General features: G+C 40.2%; 1 protein-coding gene across 1 annotated transcript; it reads right to left on the bottom strand.

Annotated features, from left to right (window-relative positions):
- Window positions 1–789: 789 nt before the first annotated feature.
- On the bottom strand, window positions 790–8,144 carry LOC307256879 (cationic amino acid transporter 2; the record flags this gene model as incomplete). The annotated part of the gene is made up of 11 exons (XM_080035995.1): window positions 790–914; window positions 1,004–1,112; window positions 1,198–1,364; window positions 1,495–1,628; window positions 1,723–1,825; window positions 1,921–2,057; window positions 3,290–3,512; window positions 4,948–5,084; window positions 5,228–5,393; window positions 5,807–5,962; window positions 7,775–8,144. The coding sequence occupies 11 exons, from the start codon at window positions 8,142–8,144 to the stop codon at window positions 790–792; spliced, it is 1,827 nt and encodes a 608-aa protein (XP_079892121.1).
- Between the last annotated feature and the right edge of the window lie 4,898 nt (window positions 8,145–13,042).

Here is a 13,042-nt window from a genome sequence, read left to right as displayed (position 1 = left end):
GCCACTGTTTTGAACAGTGCACAGGTAAGCTGCCGTGAAAGGTCCCTTTGTTCTCATTGACCTCTGGGCAGTGAGCCGGCTCTGACTCTTTATCCAAGATTACGATGGAGCTCGACTAGATTTTTAAAAAATCCACATGCCCTGGAAAAAATGAACTCTGTGTTGTTTTCATCTTGACAACTGGATTTGTTCTTTTTTAATTAAGGAATATATATTTACATCATATAATTCAAAAACATGTACAGTCTCTGTATTTACATTTTAACACAATAAACAATTAATAAAGTGAAGCTTTCAACAGGCTAAGAAAAAACAATGGGACATTTCCCAAGATTTCTCTGTTTCTACATTGTACATATGTAAAGAAAACAATTGTTCCTGTCATTCATAATCATAATACATTTTGTACACAATTAGAATACTTTTTACAATTAATATGTGTAAACTTGTTGTTAACTATAATGAAATAATTATCAATGGAAAATAGTTTGAGCCCTTTTTATTTAAAAAAGACATGTGTAAACTGCTTTGATATCAGATCAAGAGGCTCTGACATTGACACAGACAACACATTTCTAGGTCCATAATTCTGTGGGGCAACATTTGAACGTTGACAATGAGAATATTTATATAAATTACAACCTCCATCAACAGGTACATAAAAAAAAAGAGTCAGTGTGGGATAAAAGTTAAGAAGTTGGCCGGTCTGCCCATGTGCAGAAACAGATCAGCTCCGGTACACACTTAAAGCAGTTACTCCCTGTAACATCTCAATCTATTTCCTCCTGCTCAGAACTTCTCTTCTCTTATGATGTCTGATTTGCCGCTCACGGTCTCGATCCTTATCTCTTTGTGCCTGAGACGCTTTCTCTGAACACTGTGAGTCACTCCATAGGTAAAATAGATGAGTAACCCTGGAGAGACAAAATGGGGATCAATACAGTGCGGCCACTTACTTGATAATAGCACTCTTAACTTTTTCAAGCAGAAAATATGGTCTTACCTATTAACATCCAAATACCGTATCGCAACCATGTGTCAGCACCTAACTGGACCATCAGGTAGACGTTGATCATTGTGCTCACTAAAGGCAAAGCAGGGAGTAAGGGCACCTGTCGACAGAGAAATGAGGGGATCAGAACTAAGAAACAAACTGTTGGGTCTAATTGTTCGGATACACAATTCTAATGTTCTCACCATGAAAGATGCCTTTTCGGGGTTTTGTGGATGCCTCCAGATGAGGAAAATGTTGATTAGTATAATTAGGACGAGCACGCAGACAATTGCCACACTCCATGCTTCCACGCGGGCCAGAGCGTCAATGGCTTGGGTCAATGTAACGCACAGTGCGACAATACATACAACTGCAGAAAAATCAAGAATGAATGAGGGACATCAGTTTGTGACATCAGGAATTTTTTTCAGAAGAAATACATTGTTGGTGACCTAGAAAATAAACTAGAGTGACTTAGAAAGTTATGTTTTCTCACGTACCAGAGAATATAGTCAAGTATGTGACTGTCTTTGAGGTGACTGCATTGGGAGTTGACGGGGGTTTCAGGAAGGCAAACTTGCTGTGTGATTCTACGACCTTTAGGTCTGTGTCTTCGGATTGACCCACTTGGTACCTTGATTGCAAAGAAATGTGTATCATAAATTGAGTCATGCTCACTGTTGTGGGTGAAGCACTGTGGCAGTTGATACAATGTAGATATACAGTACCTTAAGATTAAGATGCAAATGGCCACGAGTGTGTACGCAAACAGAGTACCGATGGACATCAAATCCACCAAGGCCTCCAGGTCGAACAGCATAGCCATGATGGCTAAAGGCGACAAACAGGGATTATTGAGTTACATCAAAGTCCATTAAACTGACCACATGAACATACAAGCTGATGAACAGCTGGAACATCTGTACCTGCCACACATCCGGATGATATGGTGGCTACAGCAGGACTGCCCTTGGAGGTGACTTTGGTCAGGGGATTGAAAAGCAGGCCATCTCTCGCCATAGCGAACAACACACGTGGCATCGGGAACATGGATCCCAGCAGGCTGAAGACACAGTCACAGACAGGGTCAGTAAACGGCACTCTAAATAAAACCATATTCAAATCACAATTTTCATCCAATCAATGAACTTATTTAGTTAGTAGCCAAGCGTCAGGCTCCTGTTAATCTTGTTGGGCTTTATTTTGACCAGGCACTTGGACTTTTGTTTTGCAATATCCCAACAGTTGTGGTTTCGATCGGTCCTAAGATAAAATCTGGAGTCCTCTCTGTTCGAGACAAGACCAAAACTTTGACGAGTCGAGACCAAGACACGACCGAAACATTTAAGAAATGGTCTTGAGACTGGTCACGCCGAACACACTATAAACTCAACCACCGTCTTTCATTGTCATTTTGTCTGCTTTGTTTGGGTGTTTAGATTAGTTAGTGTTCGTAGTGCTCTCAGTGTTCTAGTGTTCTCAATTTGGTCATTTGTCTTTAGCATTTACTTGATCATTAGAGCTCAGTACTCAACTGCATGCTTGCCTAGTGTATGCATCTGGGTCCTTGTTTCAAACCTGCCACTATGGCTTCAACCACGACAATCTGACCACGAAATGGACCAAATAGATACTGCCTTCTTTGAAGAGGTTGACGACCTGCCATTCACCATGCTACACCTCATTGACTTCTAGGAGAAAATGCACAGTAGGGAGTGACAGGAGGCAGTCCTAGTCCGGGCACGCCAAGAGGGGTTTGCTAAATCCTGTATTGAGTTGCCTGTCTGGGAGGGGAGACTCCTCAATCCCACTGTTTTTTGGCCCTGTCTACCTGCCATCATTCTGGGGTTTGTGGGCCTACAGCCTGCTTTACCAGTCGCAGCTAGCTAGCTTGGTCACCATGAGAGCGACCTCACTTGTCGATTCTCACGTGGTCCCGTTGCAGCCACAGGCAAAGACGTGGGCTCATAGTTTCCGGCGCCATTAGGAGACTGCCAGGGCCCCTGGATGAGCGCTAGCTCCCTATGCAACCATGGACGTAGGGGCCAAGATTGGTGATGCAAGCTATTGTCTATCTAGTGCAATCCCTGGTGCCAGAAGGGTCATAAAGGGCCAATATTCTGACTCCAGCTCCAAGGGCTCCTGTGACTGAGTCGGCTAAACATCATGGCGTGTTCCACACTTCCCTATGTCGTATTTTTAAAGTATGACTCTATCAGACACTCTTTGCAATCCTTAGGGACATGCATGAGCCAATGAGCATTTCGCTCCATTGTACTACCAGTGGTTTCATACCTGGTGGACAGAGCACAGAGTGATCCCACAGCCACAACGTATTTGGCGGGACCCCAGCCAACGTATTCAAAGGCCGCAGGCAGGGGGCTCTTTTTACTGAGAAGGTAGTAAGGCATCATCAGCGTGAGAGCAGCTGACACAGCAAAGTAGGCCAGGAAACAGATAAGTAGTGAAGCCACGATGCCCAGAGGGATAGACTTCTGAGGGTTCTTCGTCTCCTCACCTATCAAGAAAGAAAAAAAGGAAAGTCAGTGATACTTTTAACGATATTTCTCCTTCAGTTTTCTTTTTCTTGGTTACATCAAAGTCAGAGAGCAACATCCCACAGAAGTGACAACACCTGCATGATCAAAATACCTGGCATGGAGATTATCAAAACTGTTCAAACATCTATGCACAGAGAGTTTTAGAAGTTTTGAAAAGGCAAGCGCTATTTTAGCACATAGCACATTATTATATTAATATTATAGGCATACAACAGATTCAATAAAGATTGGCAATAGCATGATTTATTACCCTTTTTATCCATAAAGCTGGATAGCATAACGCCATTGAATTTAAGTGAAGTGTCCTGGCAGTCAGGTTGTGGCAAGTCCAGTAACCGTGTCCTGCTTACTGCCTACCTCCACTTTGGATAAATGACATGTAATTAAGATTTATTACATCATTTATTTAGGTTTATTATATGATAATAATAAGAGGAGGAACATCATAAACGATAAACAATATAGTGGCAATAATCTGTAATACTATGACGATCCATGTGAATGAGATTTATCATTAACTGCCCTTGGTAAATTATCATGTACTAAGTTTTAAATGTTGAAAGTGTATTGCATCATTAGACAGCAGTTTGACACCTGCTATACAGGAGCATTTCTGGAGCTTGCATTCACTATTATCAGCTGAAGTTTGTCATGATACAATTTCATACTAAGGTCACAATATAACTGTTTAATAATCCCCATGACAACTGAGCAAATCCCAAACACTGACAAAGGCCAGAACTGTGGATGAAAACTCAGGAAAATAAGTAAGTTAGTTCTCAGATTTTCACTTGGTTTCTGGCTAAATCAAAAACCTTTTGCATTTGCGTAATTGATCTTTTTTTAAAAATATTATTTAGCAAATATATTCTTAAGCCCTTTTTCTGTTGTTGTAATTATCTGTTCATTAAGTAGATGACACTCCTGCATTTTAATTGGATGATTGTATTTTACCATTTAAAAATTCTTACAATTGAATCATGTCAGCGATAGCACGCAAAGTTTAGCACACATTTCCGCTGTGTCACCGCTCATACAGTGTTATCTATACTTGATCTCACATCTTATATTTCTTGAGTAAAGGATCATCGACTGGCAAAATCTAACCATCACACTGACGCTGATGAAGGGAAACGTCAGTAACACAACTAGCCATTGTTTTTTCGTTAATATTGAAGTAACCATTAGTTAACTTAGCATAGTAAATGCTTAACCAAGCATTACCTAACCGTTATTAACTAAGCATTAACAGTTTATCCATGCTTAATAAGCCTTAACTTCGCATTAAATAACCATTAATAGCGTAGCATTAGCTAACCATTAATAGCATTAACTAACAGTTAATTAATATACCCTGATTGTAAAAGTGTTACCGAGAAGTCTCCCTCTCACCTGTCGTAGCGATGCAGTCGAATCCAACGAAAGCATAGAAGCACGTTGCAGCTCCGGCGATGGTTCCAGTGATTCCATAGGGGAAAAACCCACCCGCTCCGTACACACTGGTCACATTGGCGGTAGAGCTCAAGTTACTGCAGCAAGGGAAAAGAGAATTGTTTTGTTGCTATTTACAGTGCGATAACCAAGAGAGCACTACACCAGTTTTTTTTATTGAAGGTGGGATCCTGCACACACCCAAAAACACAGACAGTATTATATAACTCTTGACAATTACTTTAGTGCTGCAGTGGCATTTATCAGTGTCTCTTCACTGATTTGCCAGTTGGAGATGTCACCCTTGATGAATCCGGATATGGTGACAAAGACCAGCACCAGGATGTTAATGGCTGTGAAGATCTTGTTGATTGTTGTGGACTCTTTCACTCCGAATGCCAGCACACCTTCATTGGAAAACATTGGAAATGTTATGGTTGGGGTTAGGTTTTATTAGTATGTATTACTGTTGGGCATTGTTTTAAAGACCTACTTCACCGGTGGGAATATGAATGTGTATTGAACTCTGACATCCTATGGAGTATAAATGTGCAAACATTTTAGAAATCGGTTCTTCCTAGCCTGAGAAAAGGCAGAAAGAGTGTTTTATGGTCTCACTGTCTAACCCTATATTTTCTCATGTGTGACATCACACATGGGAAAATGTAGTGTTAGGATTAACAGGACAGCTGGGCCAAGGGAAGACTGAGGGAAGAAAAACCTCATTCATTATATTACAATAGCAATTTTATAATGATAGAATGCTGGTTCCTTGTGGGTGAAGTATTCCTTTAACAACACCAGTTTAATTTGTTCTTACATGATAGTAGCAGGATGAGACCAGCAGCAAAGATATCCGGGTAAGGTGCCAGGCCCGGGAGGCCTATGGCTGCATTTGCTTCAAAGTATCCTGCTATGACATTTCCTATGAGGTCATCAAATGTCCCGCTCCATGCCAGACCAACACTGGATGTCCCTGAGCAGATAGAGAGAGAAAGATGTACTAAACCAATCACTGTGAATCATTTAACTGTAAGTCATTAACAGAAAATACCAAGGTTATATTTGTGTCCCTGTGTCTTTCTAACTTTTAAGACTCTATACGACTCTTATTTAAACCCTCCTGGTTTGATGACGTTTGCAACCTGCAAGCGATTCAATTCATTGGTGTATAAGTAGATTTTTATTGAAAATTGTTTTGGTTATTCAAACATTCACTGATAAGGCAAAGAGCCATTAAATATCTGTTTGTACAGCAGGTAAAAGGTCACGTAAAGGGCCCTCTATGTTGATAGTTGATCATTTATGGGTTGCAATGTTCACACAGTACATAACATGTGACATACTGTGAGAGGAAAATATTTGTTTTCCATAGGATGGGCAGTTTCAAGATTCGAGATGGTTTACTTCTCATATGCACAGCAATTATAGCCGCTGTCATTGGCAATGAAATTCTTAATTCCCAGGCTCCTCTCAACAATGCAATATAGAACAAGAACATGTATAAAATAAATACACAATTGAAGAGAGCAACACCTGAGACACAGATAAACACAGAGCCATAGATTTATACAAAGACAGACATTTCCTATACAAAGACAGAAAATATGATTGTTTAAAAAAAAGGTGTCTTGTGTCTCAGTTTACCCCAGCTGTGGGGTAAACTGAGACGGACCAGAGAAATCAAGGGGGTAAACTGATCCACCTACTTTTTCCACTCTGAAACTACCATAACAACACATGTTGTAACAGTTAGAATCCTGACAGCTAGATTGAAAACCAAATATTCCAAAACTAATGTCGGACTAGTAACAGAATCATGGGGTTTGGTCAATTAAGAAAAACATTTTCTAAACACTTGAAAGTAACTCTGATCAAATACACCATATCATTCATATTCAATAATTAACATTCAAATGACAGTTAGAGTAAAACACAGTCTGGGTGTCAGAACACAGGACCCTTAGAGCCAGCTAGTGTCAGGGGGTCAGAGCAAAGAACAATCAGAACCAGCTAGAACAGCCTGGGACTCAGAACACAGGACTACACCCAGCTGTCATTTTCCATCTTTTGAGTCTTTGATTAATATTTTTCTGCATTTGTTTTATTGGGATCATTCATTGAATAAAGACATATTACTTAGAGTCTATTGATGTTAAATGTCACTCTCCTGTCCCCCACACACATACGTGCCAAACCATGCCCTTGCTGACACCCCTTCAACCATCAACCCCCACCTCCAGCCCACATTGTCTTTTGTCTTATTCAAACTAGTCTCCTTGCTACCCCAAAATATACTGGATTCATTAAAAGAGGGCACAGACACTGCCTCACTTTACCCCACAGCATTTGTCTCACTTTACCCCACTGCCACAATTTGAGAAAAAACTACCTCTCTCAGCAAATCAGGGTAATCTTCAGTTATCATCATCACATGGTTTCATATGTTGGTAGTTCATCAACATGTGTGATAGAAGTTTTTCTAACTGAATCAATTTGCTTTGGCACAACAATCAATTAAGTTGACAGCAAGAAAATTTACTTTTACATGCAAAAAAAATATTTTTGTGAAAAAACATGCTTACAACATCACCATGAGGTCCTCTCTTTCATGGCCAAGGGGAAATGAGAGGGGCTTGAAAACATATATCTCACATGACCAAAAATGTGTTCCATTGCCTAGATACCGATAATAGATTGCCATCTCACATTACCCGATGGCTCACATTCCCCGTTCTCCCTTATATATATATTTTTTTTTAAATGAAATCCAGTGTATCAAACTTGCCTATGATGTAGGAGAGCAACAGATTCCAGCCAGTGATAAAAGCCAGCAGCTCTCCGACGGTCACATAACTGTAGAGGTAAGCCGAGCCAGTTTTGGGAACCCTGGACCCGAACTCTGCGTAGCACAGCCCGGCGAATATAGATGCCACCGCGGCTATCAAAAAGGACAGTATGATGCTGGGTCCTGAGCTGTCTCTGGCCACCTCTCCAGACAGCACGTAGACCCCGGCCCCCAGGGTGCTGCCCACACCCAGGGCTATCAGGTCCAGGGTGGTCAGGCATCGGTTAAAGGTGGACTCTTCTCCCTCGGGCTCCAGGGGCTTGGTCAGAGACAGGCTCACCAGAAAGGACTTCACCTTGCCGCACGCCATGGCTTCTAAAAGGGGGGTATGGTATGGATCACGATGGAAAAGATGTTGGCGAGATTATACAAAGGGAGAGAAATAGACAGCTGAGGAAGGCAGTTTGATGTTATTGCAAGAAAAGAGTGAGGGAGAGGAGTAGGAAAGAGAGGGCGGATCGCTGAACCTATTAGTGAATAATTGTCAGGGTCAACCCCATATCATAGTAGAACATTAATCTTCAGAAGAAATATTATCTTTGTTATGTTAACGGTAGAGCATCTATTTTTTAGTGTATCAGTGGCATTGCATTGGTAAAAAACTTTTTGATCTGTAGATCTGTAAGGCACACAGACTTTGACAAATAAAACTTTGTCAAAGCTAAATAGTGCTTATGATAAGGAGACATTAAGGAGAAAAAAGGAAGTTTGAATACACTCACCTCTGATGTGTAATCCCACTGTGACACACGTGTGCTTAGAAGAGACAATTAAGGACGTTTAAATCACATTATTCTTTTATATATGCCCATGTTTATCACTCTGCTGATATGATAGTGCTGATGCCTGGAGTTTTTCATCGCCCGCCCACAGAACACAGAAACAACGCCTCAGCACGCGGATATATGCACTTTACTCAACCTTCAATTACTTGCACAATAACTTCCTTGGAATATTTCTTGGGGGGGGACGCAAAACAAATCTATCCCTGTGTTCCAATACCCATACTTCCATACTATTTAGTATGCCAGAAAAATATTTAGGATGTCGCAATATATGCACGTCAATTGTAGTATGCTGAAAATACATAAATGCCCCACTAACTCCAATAGCATTTTAGAGAATTCGTCTTCATTCTCGACATTTCTCGACATAATGAAAAAAAACTTCCTTATCTGATTTTTTTCTCTCTCGCCCTAAAACTCTTCTGTACTTTAGTATGTAGTGTAGTAAAAAGAAAAAGTATGTGATTTGGAACGCAGGGTATATGTTCTATTAGTTTGCAATGTGTTCTTGTCCCTACCTCAGAAAAGCAGTGTCATGTCACAGACACTCCCTCGTGTCAGCTTGATCCAGGACTTCTTGGGATGAATCACTGATTAGAATCAAAAGAAAAAATCTCATTAAAAACAAGACCTATAGGCCTACCTGCTGCACAGTTTTTAATAAGGGATTTTGCTTTTTTTTTTTTTTTTTTTTTATTTTTTTAACATCCTGAACCAGAATTAATTTGATCGAGTTAACCCACACCTGACACAGTAGGGACGAAAACACCCACAAAGAAGGATTACCTTCCAAGAAACCAAACATTACATTTGTTTTATTTTTTTTTCTCCCTGCAACAACAGTTAAAAGACTTCACTCTTCTTGTGGGTGTAACTCATACCCGCGATGTGAGTGAGAAGCTTTCGTGTGGCTTTGATAATCTTTTCGTGATTATGCCTTCAAGATAATCCAAAAGTTTAAGGCACACATTCGTCTACGACTTTGGATTTTGTCCTTCACAAAAAAGGAACCAGAAAAAAAGAGACACCTGTATGCAGTGAAAAACATTTTAATTTTATTTTTCAACGCTTGACCACATTCCCAATGTGTGACGCCTTTGAGTAAAACATGGTTATTTAATATCAAATACTTTTTCAGACACTATGTCATACCCTCCAAAAAGAATACTCTATGTTCTCAAAGTTTGTTTACACCACATGTTGCTGTGGAGCAAGCCTCCGCCTGCGACCTTATCACTGATACTATGTTGGAGCCTTCCTGCGTGAGCCGTCTCCCCCCCATCTCCATACCTGGAGAGAGGTGTGAGCTGGACAGACTAATGGCCCTGGTGAGTTCATGAAAGAGGAGGGAGGACAAAAAGCAGCTTTCATGGCTTATACGCATGCAGCACTGGGGCTATACACACACTTCACTCTCTTGAGAGGCATAGCTTTCACCTTCTCATCTCCCATCAGGGGGATTTTTAGCTGGCCCTAATCCCTCCTGGCATCTACCTTAAGCAGGCAGGAGTGGCGAGTGACATGGCCTGTGTGGACGGTCCAAAGTACCTCTGCTTCGACCAAACTTCAAATCTCAGGCCTCCCTATCTGTAGTTCTCACTGCTTTAAGATACCCTTTTTTTTTCCAGAGCGACAATAGATCAAATGCTTAACTAAATAACTAGCTGCTACACATGTGATGTGCGTCTTTACAATCGGAAGGGTTGTTTTGGATCACAGTCAAGCTTAAGTTAATGTTTATCAATGGCTTATTTATGGCTGCCTACAGGAAACATCTCAAACGCAGTGTCACGGATAAGGATCACTATGGAGCATTTCAGTTAACAGAGGCAAGTTAAAGGTGCACTACGTAACTTTGGGTGTGTCAGAGAAGTGCACATATTCCATAGGTATATGTTCTCAAAAACTGAATGCACAAACATTTCTCACAGAAAAATTGGATCCCTTTGAACACAGTTTGAAAGTTGGAAAGCTACCTAAAAAAAAATACTGTTTCACTGTTGTTGTTTACAGAGGCAGGGCCCAGAGGGTTGTTCACAAACATATTCTAGTCTAACGTTTGGTCCCAGATGCCTGAAAATAATTTGGTTTGGATTTATGATGATAGAATGATTCAAAACTAAGAATTATAAATAGAGAACATATGTTTTTCCTGCAAAACTGCAGGCTCTGCGATCGTAAACAATGCCCCTGCATAGTGCACCTTTAAAGCAAAAGGTAATTGCTTTGAATCTGACTTGCTGGTGCTACTTATTTTATTCAGTAGATACTCAGGAATATTTTACCTTGCCTTCAGTCCCAACGAGGAGTGACTGGTGTGGTGAAAAATATCCGCTCTCTGTTGACTTGGATTGAAAAGGAAAACATGATTGCGAGTGCGATATATACAAGACTGGCCTGCGTGACCCTCCCACTCAATGGAATTACTTACAAAGTAGCCTTTCTAACTCGCGACCAGTTTGGCTCATAATGTGCTCATTATTGCATGCAGAGGCACAGGGTGAGAACTGTGAACAGCAAATCCTATGCAGAATGCCAAAAATGCTTATTGTGCTCCCCTCGTTTGTTGATTTATGTTTGTTTACGATTTTACAAGTTGCCATTCCGTAAATGAATTTGAGTGGGGTACATAGATATTAGAAAATATGAACTGTGATTTTCCTTTGTTTGTTTGTTTGTTTTGGATGGATGGAAATAATCTGTTATATTCACACAAAGTTATCGATACAACAAACTGTCACTGAATACATAAAAACACATCTTCTGTATAGCCAGATAACCTCATTGACCTTATTTGGTGCCCTTATGGGTGGGTGGGACAGAGTTCAGAATTGAGGTTCAGTTTCTCATGATCAGGGTGCACTGCAATACGATTTCAGGGCAGAAGAGGTCAGTATTCAACTATTTCATTTCATCAGATGGAGCCTCCCACCTCCATCTGTGTTTACCTCATATGGTGCCCTCTCGCTCTCAACACTGGCATAGTGGGGAAATAATTAAAAAAAAGCTTCAGCATAATATTACACTTAGGGTAACACTTTACAATAAGGGTACTTTCATTTACCGTTAGTCAATGCTTATTAAGGTTAGTTAAAGCTTATTAAGCATTAACTAACTCTTAATGTGTAGTTATTTATAGTTAGTAAATGCTTGCTTAGGCGTTCACTATGCTTAATTAATTAATGCGTAGTTAAGCGTTAACGGAGCATAAAGGTTCGTTAATGCTATAGTTTATGCTTACGAAGCATAAACAGTTATCAATGGTTAGTTAATGCTAAGTTAATGTTTATTAAGCATTGACTAACATTTAATTAATGTAACCTTATTATAAAGTGTTACCACACAAGGATATACGAACAAGGGAAAACAAGTCAAACAAGCTTATCTTCTTGATAGAGCGTGGACGATATGAACTGTTCAAATAGAGGCTAAGTGTGTATAACATGGATAGTTCAAACACAGGCCTGATGGTAGTAAAGTACGCTGAGGTCAGGGGAACAGTACTGATAGTAACCACAACTGAGCACAAAGCACAGCTAAGGGCCAATGACACGGGGGTTGGCTTCCAGTCAGAGTGAAACATACTGAGTCATGTCTCTGCTATGCGTGGCACTGGGCTGGTCTGGAAGTCTCTGTGCTTCCTGGACAGTCAGCTCTCCTCTCTCATCACACTCCATACAAAGAGTAAGAACACAGTGTTGTAAAGAGTAGCTGAAAAGAGAGATACCTTACTAGACAATGTACTCCTACCCGGGGAACAAAACACCCCCTTTTTAGTTGGAAAACAGACATGGAATGTTGTAAAAGGTTATGATACCCAGAATTGATATCTAGGGCTTTCAAGGAACACAAACTGGGTGGACAACCTGGTCAACTACCTACAGGAAAGCTACAGGGGGCCACGCCTATGCAAATCAGAGCCAATGTTTAAGAGGAGAGTAGAATTCAAGATTCTTAACGTATATATCATCATGAAACCTTGCAAGTTCATTACTGACATTTAAACAATTATTTTTCTGTGTCTTTTCAGAAATGTTTGAATGTATGCCAATTTGGCAATATCTTACTTATTATGCCTACATTTCAAAAAGTCTAGATGTTGGATGAAGCCAAAATTAAAATTTCCTTTTTTATAACATATAGTGTCACCAACGTATAGTGTGTCCTACATATCAATTCTGGATAACAACCTTTTACAACATCCCATGTCTATAAAACTACTTTGTTACAAGACACCTACGGTATTACAATACCACTCGAGTTAAAGTACAAACGTATCTGATTGTGAAATTATTCAAGAGTATTTAGAATAAATGAACAAATAAATGAAAACAGACGGACAAAACAGCGTCCAAATGAGCTAAAATCCTAAATACAATAAACAGTAACATGGCGGCACACTTATTTGTACGTAAGCTTAATT

This window comes from Ammodytes marinus, assembly GCF_949987685.1.
Source record: "Ammodytes marinus genome assembly, chromosome: 10".
Lineage (NCBI taxonomy): Eukaryota > Metazoa > Chordata > Actinopteri > Uranoscopiformes > Ammodytidae > Ammodytes > Ammodytes marinus.
This window is presented reverse-complemented; position numbering and strand designations above follow the sequence as displayed.